This window comes from Mobula birostris, chromosome 12 (assembly GCF_030028105.1).
Source record: "Mobula birostris isolate sMobBir1 chromosome 12, sMobBir1.hap1, whole genome shotgun sequence".
In the NCBI taxonomy this organism is placed as follows: Eukaryota; Metazoa; Chordata; class Chondrichthyes; order Myliobatiformes; family Myliobatidae; genus Mobula; species Mobula birostris.
Window position 1 is genome coordinate 37,315,150 of NC_092381.1, and position 22,564 is coordinate 37,337,713.

General features: G+C 39.6%; 1 protein-coding gene across 2 annotated transcripts in view; it reads left to right on the forward strand.

Annotated features, from left to right (window-relative positions):
* The window catches only part of urod (uroporphyrinogen decarboxylase), a 59,353-nt gene extending 45,581 nt beyond the window's left edge, over positions 1-13,772 (forward strand). Inside the window, exons 8-10 of one of the 2 annotated variants that reach the window (XM_072273635.1) lie at positions 7,182-7,282; positions 13,315-13,381; positions 13,460-13,772. In XM_072273635.1, the coding sequence (XP_072129736.1) occupies positions 7,182-7,282; positions 13,315-13,381; positions 13,460-13,624 (333 nt within the window). In that variant the 3' untranslated portion in view covers positions 13,625-13,772. Of the gene's footprint in view, positions 1-7,181; positions 7,283-13,314; positions 13,382-13,459 lie in introns of those variants that run through there. The other variant, XR_011887983.1, reaches the window with a different exon arrangement.
* Positions 13,773-22,564: the final 8,792 nt, after the last annotated feature.

Below are 22,564 nucleotides of genomic sequence, written 5' to 3' on the forward strand. Positions count from 1 at the left end.
CTTTCTGTGATTTATTACATTGAATATTACCTTAAATTGATTAAATATATTACGAATGTTGCCTTGTGGTACTGCTTTTGTGTCGTATTGGTATGAAAATGTGAGTAAATTACAGATAAAACATATTTAGGAAGCCCTCCAGAACGCATCTCTATTTTCTCCATTTAAATAATTATTCACATTATGTGTTTTCCATACTATGCGTCGACTGCAAGGAACGTATCCCCAACATATAACAAGGATAGGGTTTGAAAAGCTCCATATAATTGCCATTTCTGCATGCACCACTAGATGGAGCTGAAGAATTTTTGTGCTGTGTTTGAAATTTGGTTGTGAGATTTTTCAAAGGGCACAGTCAAGCAAGAGTTTGGTTTGACGTGCTTTTTGCTCCTTCATTTAGATTTATTTTCCCTGACCACTCTATTCAGTTAAAAACCTGGAGTAACATTTCTTGCAAAACATGTTTTTCACAGATACAATACCCCTTTAATGTGAACACAAGTCCTTTGTTTAGTGCAATATTAAATAAACATTTTGTTCCATTTGAACAAAAGTGCTCATTAATGGTTTTCAGTTGTGCTGATAGCATTGCTGTAGTTTAGATCTGACATGTAATCTTGTTCCTCAAATAAATATTTAGTTTTTAGAAGATTCTATTCTGCAGTTGAGGCCCTTGATTTGTAAGTTATTGCTCTTTGGGTTACAGAAAATACATTGACTTTAGGCTATTTTGAATGTCAAATTGTTCTGCAGTATCCACGGACTTGCATCTCTCACCCTAGTAAAGACTTTCATGGTTTCTGAATGCAAATAATTGCTTGTATGTGTATTTCCTCACATGGTCATTGAGTCATCACTCTGTGAAAAAATAGTTCAGAATCCAAACTCTGATTGAACATCTTCCTTCCTTCAACTTTATTACTGCATTTATCAGCACAGTTTTCCTTTCATTAAAAATGGTATAATTGGCTGTGATTTGGTATCCGTTATCACAATTCTAATGGTTTTTTTCTTCTTACTTTTAAGTGGAACATATTTAGAACCTCACTAAATTTGACAATAAATCCTATTCACAAAACAGTGAATGTAGAAAGATGATTCATAAGCTGCATAATTAAATGACTTTTAGACAATTCCAAGTGTCCACTCATGGTGAAATTTATGTCCTCACTGTCTGACCATCTGCAATCTCATAGAAATGAGCTGCTACTGAAAATTAACCAACAAGCCTCCACACTTGCAGATGTGTTTTTTTTTAAAGGAAGCTTTGATACAGATTAGCTAGAATCTGCGGTTCATGCTACTCTACTGTAAGGCATGTCTATCCTGAAGAAGTTTAAACCTGCACTTTGACAGGAATTTAGTGAGATCCTCTCTCACTGCTGATCTCTGTGATCTCTGCTCCCCTCCGCACCTTCTAGCTATGGCCCTTACCCTCCCCCCTTTTTATCCTGGCATTTTTCATCTTCTTCTCCAGTCCTGAAGAAAGCTCAAACTGAAATGGTGACTGTTCATTTCCATGGATGCCACCTGACCTGCTGTGTGTGTGTGTGTGTGTGTGTGTGTGTGTGTTTGTGTTTGTTGCTTTGGATTTCCAGCATCTGCAGAATTTTTTTCTGTTCCTGTATTATAATTTTGATAATTTTTGCAATGTTTTCTTTCAAACAAATGGTCCTTGTCTTGTTTAATTTTTTTGTAGATTGTATTTTGGGGGGGGGGGGGAATGGTACAAAGCCATATGACTGAGTTATGAGGAGGATGGAGAGACTTCACTGAAATAGAGCCAGGCTAAATAAATGGGTGAGGACATGATAGATAGAATATGGAAACACAGAAATCTAAAGTCACCCTCTTCTGGCTTAAAAAAAAATTGGAAAAGTAAGGTGACTTTGGAAAAATGAAAGGTTAAACTGGTGGTGTTTAAAGGCACCAGATGTTCTTAGAAATGAATGAAAGTTATCATGAAAGTGTTGATCTTGTTCCATCTTTCCATGGTATTAACAAGAGAAGGGAATGGTGAGGTTCCTTTATGATGGATGCTGCCACCTTGAGACACTGCCTCTGGATGATGCCCTTGATGGTGGGAGGGTTGTGCCCATGATGGTGCTGGCTGTAACAGCATGAATGCCTTGTTGCAATTTTAAAGGGCTCATCTGAGGCTGCATCATATGTATTGTATACACATCTGGTTTCTACTTATTGGAAGATTCTTGCAAAGATCAGAGTGCAGCTAAAGTACACTAGATTAATTCCAATGATGGAGAAATTATCCTGCAAGACATAATGCAGGTGAGTTCCATTCTCCTGAGTTTAGAAAAATTATCTCATTGAAACATCCAAAATGCTCCTGGGGCATGACAAACTGAATAATGGGATGATGTTTCTCATGTCAATTTTTATTTCAATTTCCAGGATTTTAAAAAAATGTATTAATGTTTTCCATAGCTTTTCAAAGCTTGGCTGCTGATTTAAAAAAAAATAGATTTCTTGCACATTATCCACCAAGCTTGTGTTGTTTACCAAAGGCTCAGGTTGCTAGTGGTTTAACCAATTGTCCGTGTGAAAAGGTTCTATTTCTTAGGATTTCACTTTACCAACTATTTCCTTCCCTTTGTTCATCCATAACTTTAGCTACTAGTTTTGTACCCAAGAAGCAGTAGTATCTGTTATAACTAACTTCCATCAGTGTTTTATTTGTAGAGTCTGTTTATACATCAATCTTGGATTGAGCTTTCCTTCCATTTAGCCTACCTATGATGTGTATATAATTTTTAGCCAGGCAGATACAGCAGATTAGTCCTTTGTCTTGCACTACTTAAGTTTGCTAGTCAAAAGATAAACTGTCATCTTTTCTTCTGCTATTGGCAAAATGGTTCTGGCTTGAGTCTTTCTTAATATGGTCTCAAATTTACCAGCAACAACAGCAGCTAATGTTGTAAGGCAACATTAGGAAACTTTTTAATGCAACAAATTGTTCAGATTTGGAAATGCTGCTGAGTAGAGTAATGGAAACAAATGGAATTGTCTCTTTCAAAATGCAACTGGATATATTCTTGTAAGGACTAGGGATGGAGCAAGAATAATGAAGTGGATTGAACTAGCTCACTAAAAAAGACGATGTAAATTTTGGGCTGAGTGTTCTTGTTTAGCCTGCTCTAAAATGTAATTCAGCTTTTAAAATATCACTAAAAGCTGCGATATCTTTTTTATCACAAACATGAGAAAGTCTGCAGATGATGGAAAATCTAACCATAGAAACCATAGAAAAACTACAGCACAGAAACAGGCGTTTTGGCCCTTCTTGGCTGTGCCGAACCATTTTCTGCCTAGTCCCACTGACCTGCACACATAGAAACCATAGAAACGCAGCACACGCTGGAGAAACTCAGCAGGCCGTAGAATTATAGAGAAGTACAGCACAGAGACAGGCCCTTCAGCTCATTTAGTCTATTCCTAAACCATTTAAACAGCCTACTCCCATCGATCTACACCGGGACCATAGCCCTCCATACCCCTGCCATCCATGTACCAATCCAAACTTTGCTTAGATTGTAAAATTGAGCTCACATCCACCACTTATGCTTGCAGCTTGTTCCACACTCTCATGGCCCTCTGAGTGAAGGTCAGGCAGCATCTATGAAAAATTCTTTTTATTTTTAAGAAGAGAGTGCTTTCTTTCAGTTGCCCTGATGTAAGACACCATCCCAAATATACGAGTCAAAGTACTGCAGCACAGAAACAGGCCTTCAACCTATCTAGTCTGATTTTCTGCCTAGTCCCATCTACCTGCATACAAACCATGTCACTCCAAACCAAGACGGGCTCAGTTCAACCAGGGAAGAGCAAGAGACAACCTTGATTTGCCTTCAATTCTAAAATAAATAGGTTAATTTTATTAGAGTGATGGCAGTTAGTCTTAGGAAATATGCTTTCCATTTTGCCATGCATTACCAAGCACTCACTAGTAAGGTGTAGAATGTTTAATTTAGTATAGTTTAGTTGCAGCTTAGAATGCTTACTGCCCAGATGCAGAATCTTGACCTAGAATATCGTCCATTTCCCTCCACAGGTAAGGTCTGACCCACTCAGTTTTTCCAACAGCTCATGTTTTTCTTTCCAGATTCTAGCATCTGCAGTCTTTTTGTCTCCATAGAATATATTGCTTTGTTGCCAATAATATGCATCAACCCAAATCTCAGAGGCATCATACCAGCCCCTGTAAATTGGCCCATTAATTAGCAAACCCAGAATCTGAATGAAACCAATTTCACTGAGAACACTTGCACAAGCAAACAGCAAGGATTTGATCCTGTCAGCTTAAGCTGAGCTGAATTCTTAGGTGAGAGGTGAGTAGGTAACCCAGATTTTATTTTGAAAATATTTTTATTTATACAGGAGATGCTGCATTACAGAAATTCAGCCTTTAAATCTGATGGAAGTTTAAATGCCAATATAATTTATTTATTTCAGTGACTAGGAGAGGGAAATGCAGGGGATCGGTTTCCTACTCCTAACACTGGTTTAGTTTGCATGCCTCTTGGACATTCTGAATAATGACTTAGATCCCAATTTTAATTTGACATTTTAAAATATCTACGTGATTGTAATCATTGTGATCTTAATTTTGACCATGACAGATTGGAGCATATACATGTATACTTTGTGTCCTATAGTTGTAATTGTGAATTGTACATATTTTGTCTGGTTTTCAGGCCAATACACGCTGAATGTTTAAAAGGAAATCAAATTTGTTGTATAAATAGTTGCTCAATATCAGTCTGTTTCCTATAATCAAAGTGTAATTTGCCAAAAGAATTTGCAGCCATGCGGACTTTCCACTCACTTACTAGTTGAGATCACTTTTCTGTGAACTGGTTTAGTTCCATGTGTGGCATCCAAAGCTATCATGGAGGGAGGGGTAGATGAGTTTTGCTTTATGATACTGAAGCATAATTTAAACGGAACACAAGAAAATCTGCAGATGCTGGAAATCCAAAGCAATGCACAAAAAATGCTGGAGGAACTCGGCAGGTTAGGCAGCATCTATGGAAAAGAGTAAACAGTAGACGATTCAGGCTGAGGTCTGAAGTTGTCTGACCTGCTGAGTTCTTCCAGCATTTTGTGTGTGATTTAAAGGGACTAGCCATTTTAGCCAAAAAAAAAGGTAATTTGATGTGTAAAGAGGAGAATCTCTTATTCTTCCCTATTTTCTGTTGCAACTCCTTAATTTCTGTAACTAGCTGCAAGTGGTAGATTTCCTGCCCGGGTTCTACTGGTCCTCCTTCATTAAGGCCTGTTGGCAACAAAGTGTAAATTGAGCCAAAAAGAAAAACCAGCTGGTGGAGTAACTCAACAGGTCAGGCAGCACCTGTGGTGGGAAATGGACAGTCGAGTCTTCAGTCAACAATCCAGAAGAAGAATTTTGACTGCTGAGTTATTCCTGCAGCATATTTGCTTTATGGTCCAGATTCCAATATCTGCAGTGTCCCTGCACCAAGTTGTTGTAGAATATCTAATCTTTTATCGCAATGGCTGGGAGAATATGACAAAGTTAAGAAACTTCACAAATGATAGAAAATAAATTTTACACAGGACTTTGGAGCCATTAACAGAAACTTTTAAAAGGGAGAGAATTGTATGCCTGGTTATCTTGCATAAATAGCTCTTCATTTTTTGATCTACCTACCTTTCAATGTCATTTTACTCCTGATTTTCCAGCTGTGGCTTAATTTTTCCTTTTCAAATCTTCATTGGTGCTAGCTTTTTTTGAAGAGCTACAGTAAAGAAAATTTGAGGTATTTTAAGTCTTAAATCTAAATCTTGAACTAACAAATACCAGATTATAAATAATAACAGAAGACAGACAAGATTTAAGTTTGTATGTGGGCAGGCATAGATTTTAAATGAAGTGTCAAAAAGTCATTTGTTTCTTCAAGTACTAGTGCAGCTGTTCTTTTTCCTAACAACATGAACCATTTGGGCCATGAAACCAAACCGGAAGACAGTAGCTTGCATCAATTTCAACTGGAGATGATGGAAGGGATACAGCATGGCTGATGTGTCAAAGATTCAAAGTACATTTATTATCAAAGTCTGCATGCAGAATACAACTCTAAGATTCGTCATGAAACAAAGAAACACCATGGAACCCATTCAAGCAAACATCAAACACCTACAAGCAAAAAAAACAAATTGCGTAAATGGCGAAAAGCGAGCAAACAACACAAAATAGCAAAGTCCAATAGTATTCAGTTTAGTTTAGTTCAGCTTGGTGCTGCTGGCCAGCAGGGCAAAGCATTCTTCACTGAAGCACCCCAGGCCACATCAATTGCACCGATCAAACCACTGAAAAACTGCAAAAAAACAGTAACTAGAATCCAGAAATACATACACCGTGAATCTCAAAAAGTCCCCCAGAACAAGTCCATAGTCTCACCTACGATTCTTGCACTCACCCTGCCAGCTATGGTGCATCCCCAGGCCATATCTTGGGATTGAGCAGAAGCTTTGTTCACCCCTGTGTGCCCAACACCATCCCTTACGTGCAGTTTCTTCACATGTGGCCAGAGGAGAAGCACCAGTGGAAGGACAGGATTGTGCCAGGTTCCCAGCACGTGATCTGAACAGACCCTTTTATTTAAAAGGGAAGAATAAACCTGAGTTCTGACTGGATGACTAAGAGCACTATAACGAACTAGCACATCATGGTGTCTTACAAAGCTTGGTACCGGTGTATAACTTGGTAAGTGCAAATCAAGTACTTTGTTCCTTTCAAGTACAGACAAAATCCTTCATTTGATTCAGGAGCCCTGAAGGGAAAGAGGATTATATACTAAAGCAGCTGGTCCAAAATAACACTTCATTTGGAACCAAAATTATTGAGCTCATGGGCCAGAAAATCCAAGTGGAATTCAACGCAAGGCCAATATATTAAGCAAAATAATGCAACTGAGGCAAGCAAATCATGTACAATTCATTCCCATCTGTATGAGTGATGCAGGAAATTAGAAATAAGATACCTGTTTCCAACTATGATTTAAATGGAAATAGAGCTGCCATACATGTGATCAAGCCGTTGAAATCTTTTCCTGTACAACTAGTCTGAGAAAGTTACCCTAGTCCGCAAATGTGAGGCTTACTCATTTTCCAAGTAACATGGCCCACTATGTTTTCTATTCCAGATTGTGTTTGCAAAGGATGCCCATTATGCTTTGGAAGACATTTCAGATTCTGGGTATGAAGTGGTGGGGCTAGACTGGACTATTCAGCCGAAAATTGCACGGTAAGCAGAGCAGCAATTAAAACAGCTTTTGAAAGGATGTAATTTACCAGGCACACTACCATTATAAAAGATTCAAATAGTGGGGATTTAAAAATCACTGAGCACAGCAATACTATTTTTGCACTCTTAACCACCACCTGCCACTCCAAAAATTGCAAGAATGAAAGTTCTACATTAGATTAAGTTCAGAATTTTAAATTTCAGTTGTGCCATTCAAATGTTAAGATCCAATTCTTTAATATTATTTGGATGTTACTTGCATGACTTTGTCATGCCCTGATCTGCATATCAGAATCAAGTTTCATGTCATGAAAATGTATCATGATATTTGTTGTTTTGCGGCAACAATACAGTTCAATACATTGAAAAGATGTTACATCATAAGCCTGGTGAACTTGTCAAATCAAAGTTGAGGTATACCAGGATGGATAATTAGTATGAGAGATAATAGTTATGCTGACTTCAGTACAGTGAATGAGCAATAGTGGTTGGATGGAAATCCAAAGCCATTACAGTTGTAACTAACCTTTTAAAAGCAAGAAATTGATTTTATTCCTTTCTATCAACATGTTGATAACCCACACATCCCATTCCAACTTCACATTCCTGTGCATTCCTCTTGACTTGCTAATTTTGGAAGCTTCAATTTCACCTTTGTGCCACCTCCCCTTCCCTAATCTCTTGAGCCATGAATCCCGCCACATTTGTGTTTTCTTTGCTGCCTTATAATTTTTCAGTCTTTGATTAGCAGAGAAGGGAGAATGGGAATTGCCAATGAGCAATTTTCAGATGCCTCTGGTTCCAGAATAGCACTAACAGAGGCCCAAGGTCTGGAGTGCAAATTACACCACTGAGCCATGAAAATAAGTGAGAGTGGGCTAGAAAATAAACAAAACACTTTAGGCAATAAATTTTGTTCTGTTTGTGAACTATAATGAACATTTTAATTATTTGGTTCAAAATGAAAACAGTTGTTTGAGGAATTGGTCTTTTATACATTTACAGGGGAGATTGAATTACAACAGAATAGTCTTTCTGCTTTATTAGATAAGTGGCTTATACTCAAAATAAAGGCATCTGTATAATAAACAAAAATATTTATTCAGCATTTAACTTGTTCAAGATCCAAACTATGAACAAGTATAATCTGTCCTAGGAACATCAATAGTGTAGGAAATTTAATGCTCTTTCATCAACTATAGATTGTTAGGATTAAATCGTTTGTTATTAACAATTACTAACCTACAAATAGAAGTAATAACAACATAAGATGCGTTGAAAGGTAGCCAGTCGTTTGGATTGAACCCAACTAAGAATTATATAAAAGCAAAATAAATCTGCTGAAGAAACTCAGCAGGTAAGGCAGTGTGTGTGGAGGCAAAGGGATGGTCACTGTTTCAGATTGAAACCCTGCATCCGTGCTGATATACTGATAAGCAATGTATATACCCTGTTCCTTTTAAATATAGAATTGAAACTGTACATTTAAAAGTAACTTCTGTTCAGGAAAGACGAATGAAAATGCCATATGCTGGCTTTGGTAGGATAATGGTTATCTGAATTTTTAGTTGGAAAATCATTATAACTAGATGAATATGTAGGATTATTCTTATTTCAAAGTTAAACTTTCCAATTTCTTCTAGCTGATCCTATTTGTATCCCTTGTCTTCTTACCATCTTCACACATGAAGTAATACTCCACAGGAAATTAAACAGTCATGATAGCAGCAATTAGCAGTAGTAAAATAACAGCTGCTAATGCTTAAGTAACACCTTTAAAGTAGAAGAATTTGAGGAATTTCATGGAGAAGTAACTAATGTAAAATGATCTGAGCTAAACTAGTAACAATGAAGGGAATTTTGGGGAAGATGCAAGGAGCGTGGTGAATCTGGAGATAAATGCCATAGGTAGATAAGTTCTATTAAAAGAAAAGGAGGAGCTGAAATTGTTTTGTGTTCTGGCCAACATTTATCTTAACTGGTTTCTATTTTGGACATAGTTGCTTGCAAATTGTCACATCTGTCTATATACCATCAGCATTTAACGACATAAGTTTCTATTTAGTTTGTTTTAAGTAGATTTCTTTAAATAACAATAAAAACATCTTTCTTTTAGTTCCTAATCATATTAATCAGGGATACTCAGTGCTGCATCATTTGATGTTTTGCAACCAGTCAGGCTGGATATTGTGCAAAAATGTGAACGTTACCATATATTAAATGGTACAGTTACGTCAAGAAACTTATTTCACTTGGATACAAAATTGTCATTGTGTGCAGGGGCTGAATTTGAATCTAAGCTCAAATCCTTCAATAATGAATACTCCAGTTTTAAAAAGCATAACAAATTTGCGATGTGCAAGTGGAAATTTAACAAGGAGTTATTGAAATGTGTGTTGTTGGAGCTTCCCGCACAATCTCCTTGTCCTTCACTGCATTTAAAGTCTTTGTTGTACTGTTGTACTGTTATGGTCTTTGGGTCCTAGCTGCAATTTTATTTTAAACATAAAAGACAATTAAAATGTCACCAGTATCAAGAGTCGTAATAGGTCTGGGAACCATTAACAAACAAATTAACATTTTGTAAATAATTGCTCGCTGTCAATTGCACCTCTGGGAAGGTGTGTTTGCCCAAGAACCAAGCTCGTTTCCAACCTTAATGGATAGTAATTCAACAGAGCCTGCGATCAATGTCTATTTCAGTTCTTACGGTAGTGGGTTATGGAAAGGTTATTTTGGGGTATCTTTCAAGACTCTGAATAAACTCTAGCATTCCAATCCTCGGAATGACTCTCTATCTATGTCTCTCATAATCTTATAAGCCTCTGTCAGCCCTCCTCTAAGCCTCTACCACTCCAGAGAAAACAACCCAAGTTTGTCTCATTGTAGTGCATGCCCTCTAATCCAGGCAACATCCTGGTAAACCTTTCTGCACTCTCTCCAAAGCCACGGCATCCTTCCTATAATGGGTCGACCAGAACTGTATGCGATACTCCAGATGCGGCCTAACTAGAGTTTTATAAACCTGCAACTTAGTTTCCTGACTTTTGAACTTAAAGCCTCAACTAATAAAGGCAAGAATGTCATAAGTTTTGCTCTTTGAATTTGATCTACCCAGTGCAAAACTTCACATTTGGCCAGGTTAAATTTCATCTGCCATTTTTCCACCCGTATCTGCAACTATCTATAGCCTGTTGTATTTTTTGCCAGTCTTCTACGCTATCCACAACACGACCAATCTTCATATCATATGCAAACTTACTAACCCAACTATCTATGCTGCAAAGATGGTGCTGGAGAGACATGCTTTACAGGCAGCAAACAAATCTACTAACTATTCCACTAAATATACTTTTTCGGGACTATGATCACTGCAATCCCAGCCTGTAATTTCCCCTTGGGAGTTGTGCTTTTAAACCATCTGTACAACCTAGCAGTTTTGCAATATCCTGAACTAGTCGGCAAACTAAACTCTCGAGAATGCACTGATGGCCATGGCAGCCATTGCTAGAGTAGACTTGGGGCCAGATAGAATCTTCAGGCCAGACTGAAGTGGCAAGATCCATACTGAAGAGTGGATAACAAACCAATGTTTTGCCGATTTAAGCATGGAGCCAGATTGAAAGGGTTTAAGGCATCAAGGCTGAGAGTGGAAGATGAACCAGTGCTCATCTCACTATTCCGGGAGGCTTTACTCACCTTAGCACTGAACTGACTCTGCAGTTGCAGCCTGTAAGCATCAGAACTCACCTCGGTGATGAACCTGGATCCACAGTTGTGGCCTGCAAACATTAGGTTCCTGGATTGACTGCAGTGCTCAACTGGCTAAGTGGTCGTGGACTTGCTTTCGGAACTCTGCAGTTCATGTTCTGAGGATTGTTAAGTTTTTTTTGCACAATTTGTTCATTATTTTTTGCAGATTGTCCTGAGTTCCCTTCCACATGCGCCGCATGTCACCGCTGTCCTGGAAGTGGCTGGGTGTGTGCACGCTTTGCCTCGCTGATGGCCCAGGACAGTTTGGTACTTGCTGTTGTTAGGGCCGCCTTATTGCCTGCTCTGAAGGCGGAGTCACGGGTCCTCAGCAGCGCACGCACCTCTGCGGTCATCCATGGCTTCTGGTTAGAGCGTGTAGTGATGATCTTGGACACAGCAGCATCATCAATGCACTTGCTGATGTAGCTAGTCACTGAGGCCATGTACTCCTCTAAGTTGGTGGAGTCGCCATCGGTTGCAGCCTCCCTGAACGTGTGCCAGTCAGTGTGCTCAAAGCGGTCTTGAAGAGCAGAGATGGCTCCTGCTGGCCAGGTTTTCACCTGCTTCTGAACTGGTCTGGAGCATCTGACGAGCGGTCTGTATGCTGGGATTAGCATTAGCATAATGTGGTCTGAGTAAGCGAGGTGGAGTCGGGGCTCCGCCCAGTACGCGTCAGGGATGTTTGTATAAACAAGGTCCAACGCGTTCGCCCCTCTCGTTGCAAAGTCCACATGCTGATGGAATTTGGGGAGCACTGACGTGAGGTTCTCATGGTTAAAATCTCCGGCGACAATAAACAGTCCATCAGGGTAATCTACTGTTATACACATAGAATATTTCTCCTCCATTTCATTTAGCAAAGGCAGCACACAAAATTACACACCTCATTGAAACATGCAGTTTTTGATCGCAAGTTATGGTAAATCAAATATGATTGATAATAATAGAAGCCATCTTGAATTACAGCTTCCATGTAAGCTTGGCTTTATCCTTATTAAAGTGTAGAGTAGAGGTGACCTGGTAAAATTCACTAAAAATAGATAGGTCCACTTGTCGGAGATCTAATACTCAGCGCCATGAATGAAAAGTTGTTACTAATAATTAAGAAATCTGCTTCTGAGCATTTAGAATAGTGGTGCTGCTGCTGAGGCCACATAGATTAGATACTTTTCAAAGAGTACTTGACAAGTCTATGAAAGAGTTGCTGAAAGGCACTGATTAGGGAATGCAAGCTTAATCTTAAGAACAAAAATATCAGTTGGCTTCCACTATTATAATCTATGTAATCTTATGTGTTAATTGATCGTAATCAGGTCAAGTCAGTGGTGTTGGGTACAGAAAGGGGGGGAAAGATGGACAAGATTCCTACTTATTGTCACTTATTGACCCTGATGGAAAAGAACACAAGATCAGATCCAGTGATACACAAAGAATGCCAGCTGACTTTTTGTTTTTATTATAAAACCAAACTTAATACCATGAAAGACCCCAAAAATGTATCAAAGTTTCTGTTGGTTTTAGCTGAGACAGACCTTCAACGAAAAGTGCAAGGGGTGATGTGACCTCTAGACACTTCAAGGACATTACCACTTCCAATACTGAAATGTGACATGGATTCACTTGGTAGTGTCAAGAAATGGAGATGAAGGAAATGGGCTGAAAACCTCATCTGCCTGTATTCATCAATATGCAATGGAGGGAAGAAGCAGCCACTATAAGGAATGGAAAATGAGAGAAGGAATCGGGAGTTTTTATTCATTTCTACTGCTGCAACAACTAATGCTGGAAAAACCACACAAAGAAAAAAATCAGTAATGAAATAGATGATATAGCTGTACAAAATTTTAAGAAAATTGCATGACAGTATTTACCGACTATTGCAGTTGCTCTGTAATTGCAGATGAGCCAAGCAACCTGCCAGAATCCGAGCAAATTAAAATAAGGATTAGTTTACATAAGAGCAGTTAATCCAAGAAAAAAAAAGTTTTTCAATTAATCATGTTATAAAATTATTGCCTAAACCATCCAGAAAACAATAATCTTTTGTTTAAATTGCTGGGATTTTAAATGTTATTTTTTTCCCCATTAACAACAGGAGTCGTACATCACAACTGCCTCATTTGTCCTATTCATCCTGAAAGTAACATCTTCCCAATCACTGGTGCCTAAAGATAACACTTTAGCAGAGCCAAATATTCTGAAAGATGCCTTTGTCAGTATTTTCCTTACAGGTATATATGAAGCAGAAATATGGAAATTTAATGTTGCTTCTCTTTCAGTGAAAAAACAGGAAGAAAAGTGACTCTTCAAGGTAACATGGATCCCTGTGCACTATATGCACCCAAGGTAAGCAGCAGACCTCCGCATTTTAGTTGAGGGGATAAATTTTGAATTCAAATCACAATGCCTTCTGTTTAAATTTAGGATAAAATAAGTGAAACTGTGAAGAAAATGATTGAAGAGTTTGGTACGCAGCGCTACATTGCAAATTTGGGACACGGCATGTATCCTGATATGGATCCTGAACATGTGGCCACGTTTGTGGAATCTGTACATACGTACTCACGAGAAAAATGCAAGAATGAGTAAAGCAGTCGGTATGCAATAAAGTGGAATGGAATTAGTTCAGCATAAACACAGGGAACAAGAAAAGTTGCACTGAAAAACAATCAAATGTCAACTGTTAGTTCATCAGGAGAAGAATAGTTTTCATGTGAAATAAATGTTATTTCAACTACATCTGTCGTTTTTCTTGGTTACAAAAGGTTCATCTAGACATGAGCAGGATGGAGGAGAGAAAAACAGCCAAAGTTGCTGTCTAAATGGAGGCTTCACTTTTGTTTACAGTCACATAGCACAAAAATTAGCCTGAGATCCATTTTTTTGTAGGCATTCACTGTAAATACAAAGACAAACAATAGAATCAATGAAAAACTGCACACAAACATCGACAAGCAAGCAATGGGTAAAAGACAAATAGTGCAAAGACTAGACAGATGAAGAAAAAAATAATAATAATAAAGAAATAAGTAATAAATATTGAGGACATGAACTGTAGAGTCCTTGAAAGTGGGTACGTAGGTTGTGGAAGCATTTCAGTGTTGGGATGAATGAAATTATCCTCGCTGGTTCAGGAGCCTAATGGCTGAGGGGTAATAACTGTTCCTGAACTTGGTAGTGTGGGACCTAAGGCTTCTGTTCCTCATTTCTAATGGCAGCAGTGAGAAGAGAGCATGACCTGGATGGTGGGGCCATAGCTTGGATGCTAACTTTGTATGCCTTGGCAATTAGTTTGCTCAATCATATATTTAAATGTTGTGATTGTCTCTAACTCCAATGTTCAAGATTGCAACCAACCCATAGGTGGAAAGGACAATTCCTCCTCCAAACCTCTTGCTCCTTAGTCTGAACCTATGCCTCTAGTGTTAGACCTAGGTTTCCTACATCTGTGTCCTGAATTTTGTGCACCTTGGCCCTCTCTCATTTTTACACTGTCCTAAAATAAATTTTGAAGGAAAATTAATTTCCCTTTGCTAATCATGCATTTGCCTGGCTACCTTAGAAAATTAGAAAATGGTGGTGCAACTGGGAGCAGAGTTTCTCGGGTTCGAAACTAGTTGGGTCCGCTCCCGAGTATGCTTTCCATACGTGCCAGGTTGAGTTTTGAGATTGCAACTCGACCTCGTAATATAAAGGGAAAATACTGTGAAAATGTCTGTGTGAGGAGTGGCGCGCCACACAGTCTCTCTCTCTCTCGCTCCGCCCCCTGTAAAAGTCATGAAAAAGACATCATCATGGACATGCAGATGCACATGCACAGACGTGCACGCACATGCAGACACAAACGCACACGCCAAAAAAAAAAAAAAGAAAAGAAAATCCTTGAGGTTCCTGAATTGCTGCCTTGGTAAAACAGTCAGCATAATCAAGGACTCCACCCACTCCAGACATTCCCTCATCTTCCCCCTTTTCCATCAGGCAGAAGATATAAAATCCTGAAAGCATATAACACCAGGTTTAAACAGCTTCTACGCCACTGTTTTAAGGCTATAGAATGGTTTCCTAGTACAATATGATGGACTCTTTCCCTCACAATATACTTCATTGCAATATTGTACCTTGTTGTCTTACCTACACTGTACTTCCCTAGCTTTATTCATTCTTCATTCTGCTTTATTTTATCTTGTACTACCTCAGTGTACTATGTATTGAATTGATTTGCATTAGCAGTATATCAGAGAAGCTTTTTACAACCTTGTTACATGTAACAATAATAAGCCAATTTCAGTTCCTTACTAAACATACTCTTAAAAATACAAATACACTACATCCAGTGGCTTTCCCCATGTGTATTCTACACGTCACGTCAAACAATTCCAGCATATCAGTCAAACGTGATTTTCCTTTCATGCTACCCATGTTAAACCTAATTCCCATCCAACACACACAACATGCTGGAGGAACTCTGCAGGCCAGGCAGCATCTATGAAAAAGAGTAAACAGTTGACAGTTTGGGCTGAGACCCTTCATCAGGACTGTAAAACAATGAGAAGTTAGTGCAAGAAGGTGGGGGGAGGGGAGGAAGAAGTACAAGACAGTAGGTGATTGGTGAAACCAGGATGGGTGAAGTAAAGAGCTAGGAAGTTGAAGGATGAAAGAGATAAAGGGCTGGAGAAGGGGGAATCTGATAGAAGAGGGTAGAGGACCACGGATGAAAGGGAAAAGGGAAGAGCACCAGAAGCAGGTGATGGGCTGATAAGAAGATAAGGTGAGAGAGGGAAATGGGAATGGTGAGGGGGGGGGCGTGGCAATTACCAGAAGTTCAAGAAATAAATGTTCATGCTATCAGGTTGGAGGCTATCCAGACAGAATATACGATGTTGCTCCTCCAACCTGGGCATTGCCTCATTGTGATAGTAGAGCAGGCCCTGGACTGACATGTTGGAAAGGGAAGTAGATTTGAAATGGGTGGCCACCGGGAAATCTGGCTTTTTCTGGTGGATGGAGCATAAGTGCTCGGCAAAGCGATCTCACAATCTACATCAGGTCTCACTGATATACAGGAGTCCACACTGGAAACACCAGATACAGTACATAAGGCCAATAGACCCACAGGTGAAGTGACATCTCACCTGGAAGGTCTGTTTGGGGCTCTGAATGGTAGTGAGGGAGGGAGTGTGGGGCCTGGTATGGCTCTTGTTCCGCTTGCAAGGATAAGTATCTGGAGGGAGATCAGTGGGGAGGGAAGAATGGACAAGGGAGTTGCGTAGGGAGCGATCCCTGTGGAAAGTGGAAAGTGGGTGGGGAGGAAAAGATGTGCTTGGTGGTGGGATCCCATTCAAGATGGCGGAAGTTACAGAAAATTATGTGCTGTAAGCAGAGATTACTGGGGTGATAGATGAGGACTAAAGGAACCCTGTCCCTGGTGAGTTGGTGGGAGGATGGCGTGAGGGCAGATGTGTGTGAAATGGATGACATGCAGTTGAGGGCAACGTTGATGGTGGAGGAAGGAAGGCCCCTTTGAAGGAGGAGAAGATCTTGTTAGTTCGGGTATGAACTAATGAGAATAGCTGCGGCAGAGACAGAGGAAATGAGGCCTCCTTTATATCGGTGTATATGGGGCAGGCACATCTCCATCCACTGGAATAATTTCAAGATGTTTAGAAAATCTGGAAGCTTATAACTTGAGCATGCTCTTTCTGTAAAAGTACTTCTTTCAAAACTCAAGAATATAATCATATATTTTTGATTAAATCAGATTTATTAGCCTCCAAGCTTCAGTACAATTTCGACTATTAATTCCTTCATTTCTTCATTCTTCCTGAAATTTGAATCTCTAATATATTGGGCAGGTTTTGTACCTCTTCAGTGAAGACAAACATTAAATAATTGTTTCATTCCCCTGCCATTTCCTTATTTACCATTATGTATAGTCCTATCTTTGTTTATAAGGGTCCACATGAGCCCTCACTAGTGTTTCCCTTTTTTCATATTTATTAAAGCTTGGAGCTTTATGTGTTTTTGCACATTCTGTCTTTTATCTTTTTTGATCCTCCCTTTCAGAGTTCCAAAATACTCTCAATTCTGGCATGCTTTTCCTTGGATTTAACACCTTGAATTCCTTGGCAATCAATTTTCAATACTTTTCCTAATGGGGATTACAGAGTCATAGAGAAGTACCGCACAGAAGCAAGCCCTTTGGACCATCTAGGCCACGCCAAAACCATTTAAGCTGCTTACTCCCAACAGCCTCCACTGGGACCTTAGCCCTCCATCCATGTACCTATCCAAGCTTCGCTTAAACATTGAAATCGAGTTTGCATGAACCACTTGTGCTAGCAGCTCATTCCACACTCACAACCCTCTGAGTGAAGAGGTTTCCCCTCTTGATCCCCTTAAACTTCTCACTGTTCACCCTTAAACTCATGACCTCTGATTGTATACCCACTCAACCTCAGTGGAAAAACCCTGCTTGCACTTACCCTATCTATACCCCTCATAATTTTGCATCAGATCTCCTCTCAATCTTCTACATTCTAAAGAATACAGTTATAACCTGTTCAATCTTTCCTTATAACTCAGGTCCTCCAGACCCAGCAATATCCTTGTAACTTTTCTCTGTACCCTTTCAATCTTGTTTACATCTTTCCAGCTGGTAGGTGACCAAAACTCCACACAATACTCCAATTTAGGCCTCACCAAAGTCTTATACAACTTCAACATAACATTCCAACTCCTATACTCAATACTCTGATTTATGAAAGCCAATGCATCTACCTGTAAAGACATTTACAACAAATTATGGACTTGTATTCCCAAACACATACAAAATGCTGGTGGAACACAGCAGGCCAGGCAACATCTATAGGAAGAAATACAGTCAACATTTCGGGCCAAGACCCTTGATCAGGATTAACTGAAAGGAGAGATAGTAAGAGATTTGAAAGTGGGAGGGGGAGATCCAAAATGATAGGAGAAGACAGGAGGGGGAAGGGATGGAGCTAAGAGCTGGAGAGTTGATTGGCAAAAAGGATACAAGTCTGGAGAAGGGAGAGGATCATGGGACGGGAGGCCTAGGGAGAAAGATAGGGGGAGGGGAAGCACCAGAGGAAGATGGAGAGCAAGCAAGGAGTTATTATGAGAGGGACAGAGAGAAAAGATAAATAAATAAATAAATAAACAAACAAACAAACAAATAAATAAGGGATGGGGTAAGAGGGGGAGGAGGGGCATTAACCAAAGTTAGAGAAATCAATGTTCATGCCATCAAGTTGGAGGCTACCCAGACAGAATATAAGGTGTTGTTCCTCCAACCTGAGTGTGACTTCATCTTGACAGTAGAGGAGGCCATGGATTGACATATCAGAATGGGAATGGGACGTGGAATTAAAATGTGTGGCCATTGGGAGATCTGGCTTTCTCTGGTGGACAGAGCGTAGGTGTTCAGCGAAACTGTCTCCCAGTCTGCGTCGGGGCGACTGTACTTCTCCCTAGAGATGCTGCCTGGCCTGCTGCATTCCACCAGCATTTTGTGTGTGATGCTTGATTTTCCAGCATCTGCAGATTTCCTCATGTTTGCGACTTGTATTCCCAGATCCCTTTGTCCTACAACACTCCTCAGTTCCCTACCATTCACTGTTTAAGGCCCACCAAAGTGCAAAACCTCACACTTGTCTGCATTAAGGTCCATCTGCCATTTTTCAGCCCATTCTTCCAGCCGATGCAGATCCTTCTGCAAGTCACGATAGCCTCCTCGCTGTCCACTACACCCCAAATCTACGTGCAATCTGCAAATTTGCTGATCTAGTTAACCACAATATCATCCAGATCGTTATATAGATGACAAACGACAATGAACCCAGCACCAATCCTTGCAGCACACCACTAATCATAAGTCAGAGAGGCAACTTTCAAATACCACTCCAGGTTCTCCCACAAAGCCAATGTCTAATTCAATTTACTACCTCATCCTGAATGCTGAGTGACTGAACCTTCTTAACCAGCCACGAGGAAATCTGCAGATGCTGGAATTTCAAGCAACACGCATAAAAGTTGCTGGTGAATGCAGCAGGCCAGGCAGCATCTCTAGGAAGAGGTACAGTTGACGTTTCGGGCCGAGATGTCAGGACGAAGGGTCTCGGCCCAAAACGTCGACTGTACCTCTTCCTAGAGATGCTACCTGGCCTTCTGCATTCAACAGCAACTTTTATGTGTGCTTCTTGACCAGCCTCCCATTTGGGACCTTGTCAAATGCGTTACCAAAGTCCATGTAGACAACATCCACTACCTTGCCTTCATCCATTTTCCTAGTAACTTCCTCGAAAAACTGCAAGATTAGTTAGACATGACCTGTCATGCACAAAGCTATTCTGACTATCCTTAACCAGTCTATGTCTATCTAAATACTTATATATCCAGTCCCTTACAATACCTTCCAATGACTTTCCCAAAACTAATGTCAGACTCACCAGCCTATAATTTCATGGTTTCTGTTTGGAGCCTTTTCTTAAACAGCAGAACAACATTAGCTATCCTCCAATCTTCTGGTACCTCTCCTGTCGCTAAGGATGTTTTAAGTATCTCTGCTTAGGTCCCGACAATTTCTGCACTTACCTCTTGTAGGGTCCAAGGGAACACTGAGGGAATTGCATGTCAAAGAAATTTATATTTTAGCTATTTATTCATAATCACCTGTCCGCCATCGTACAATGGTCACCATTATACTTACATATGTTCTCCCTATCAGCCACTGTCAATCACATTTTGTGCCTTCATAGCTTTCTTTAAATTTGATGTACTTCACTTTCAAAATTAGTGTCAAATTCCATCATTGACACTTTTCCCCAAAGGTCGCTTGAAAATCTTATTAATTAACCTTTTTTCATTTGCACAAAACAAAATGCAAAATAGCTTTTGCTCAAAATAGTGATCCAGAAAACATCTTGGATGTTTTTCATATAGACTTCTTATGTCCAATTCCATTCTGAATTCTGTGATTAGTAATGCACCCTACGCCTGCCTGCAGAAAACATTTAGGCACAGGCTGATAAATGGAAGGTAACATTCATGCCACGAAGGTGCCAGGCAATGGCCATTGGCAAGAGAGAGTTTAACCACTTATCCTTGGCCATGGGAAAGCCATTTCATTTTGATGTCCCTAGCATCCATATCCTGACAGCTACCACTGACCAAAAGTTTAACTAAACCAGCCACATCAACACCATGGCTACAAGAGCAGACCTGAGGCTGGGATTCCCAAGGTGAATGACTAACCTCCTGACAGGCTTTTCCATCATTTACTATGCTTGTCAGGGGTGTTATGAATATACTCCATTTGCCTGGTTGAGTGTGGTGCCCACAACATGCAAAAAACTAAACGTCAAAGGAGCCGCCATGATTAACACCCATCAAAAGTCCTGGATATTTACTCATTTCATCCACAGTTGTGTACGTGGCAACAGAATGTATAATCAACAAAATGAACTGTAGTTACTCACCACCCAAGCCTGCAAACTCTATCACCAATGACAAGCACAGCAGGAGCATAGGAATACACCGCCTCTGAGTCATATATCATCCTGACTTGGAAATACTTCACCACTCCTTCCTCGTCATTAGGTCTCAATGCTGGCACTCTCTTCATAACAGCAATATGGAAGTACCTACAGCAGGAAGACTACCATAGTTCAAGAAGTTGGCTCAACATGACTTTCTCAGGAGTAATTATTAATGGACAATAAAAACTGGCCCACTCAGCAACCGCTATGTCCTGAAAATGAATTCTAAAAGTTTGCAACTACTACAAACTCTCCAGCAATCAAGCTTCGCCTCAGATATTCCTTACATGCTCAACTGAGAAGTAGCCCAGTTGGTCTTTTTAATCACAAGAAGGTCCTCAAGGCAAAATAATTGTCAAATTCTGATACACTTGTCACACCCAATTGCAATGCAAGGTACAATGGAAGTAAAGTGACGGGGCAGGGTTGTTCTGGCTTGAAACAGCTTACATTTAACCGGTGCTAGACTGCAAACTTGTAGAAAGCTACCACAGGCCCAAAACATACTGAGTGACAGATGTGATGCATCTGCTACTCTTCTTCATTACACTGGGGAATCCACCTCTTCAAATATGGCCTAGAATTGGAGTCTATATTCATTTGAATGGAGATTCAAAGAAAAAACTAGGTTATTTACTTCCCACTTTGTTTCTTGCAATGGTTTTAATTATTTCTTTGTACTTTAATCTGTCTTTAATTGACTTTCAACATATTACTTTAAAGCAATTTTAAGTTAAAAGCTGTTAGCAGAGCTTTGACAGAAACCAAAACTTCATTGCCTGCTGACAAAGGCTGACAAGGGGTTCCAATGGCCTAGCCTCAGCAGCTCACCACCCGAGGTCTATTTATCACCAAGGCTCCAACAGTTGTTTCCTGCATGCTCAATCAGTCCTGTACACAGGACCCAATAATTGCAGGTACTAGGAACTGTGGATAATAAGTCAAAGCCAGCCTTATTCAGCTCAAAGCAAATCACTCCAAACATTTCAATGGGATCGAAAAGTGTACAGATAATGTGGTGAGAATAAGACTAATCCAGACAGAGAATGGACAGATTGCGGGATCAATGGACTTGTTACAAATTCCCCAAATATTAATATCAAAATCTGGAAAAAACATCATTCAAGATGGGAAATACAGAATGATTGGAAATAATATGAAAAGTTTACCACAAAAGTTTACCAAAATAATATGAAAAGTTTACCAAAAGTTTACCAAAATAATATGAAAAGTTTAGCACAATCCTCAATAAACATTTTACCTATACCTTAAGGAGATGAGCATGCTTAAAGTCTCATCTTTCTGTTGGGAACACATTGTCTGACCTACAGCCAAACTTGATCTTTTGTAGCAATTTTTAATCCAGCTCTATGGCTTGCATTATTTTAAAATGTTCACTGAGTCATCTGTTACATCATGTGGTCTTCATGAAACAACTTTGACTGACAGACATGGTTGTCCTTCAGGCCCTGCCGTTCTGGAAGTGATTTGTTCAATCCATCATCTGCCAAGGCCAATGAAAGGTTCCACCCTTTTCTGTTGAAGCATATGTTTTAAACATATTAGGTTTGTCCTTCATTTTTGAAAAATGGGTAATATTTATTCAGTAGTTCTCATATTGGATGAATATCACGAAACTCAAAATAGGACCCGGAAGTTTGGAAGACTGGGGAGAATTCCACAAAGCTTGTCTTCTAAATTCTGAGGAGATGTACTGTATTAAGACCAACATAAATTGGGAAAGAATGTACTTAACAAGGTCATGTAAACAAAATCTGTTGAAATTAGACGCCCTACTTTCTTTAGCTACCCTCTTTAACACCAGACACACAACAAATGCATGGCTTTTTAAAAAAAAAACATTTCTGCAAAATTGGAAGAAACAGAGATATTGAAGCTGGTAGTTAACCTTTCAACACATTGAATCCAAATACATTTTAGATCAATAGAATAGTGTGTCCTCTACTAGTTG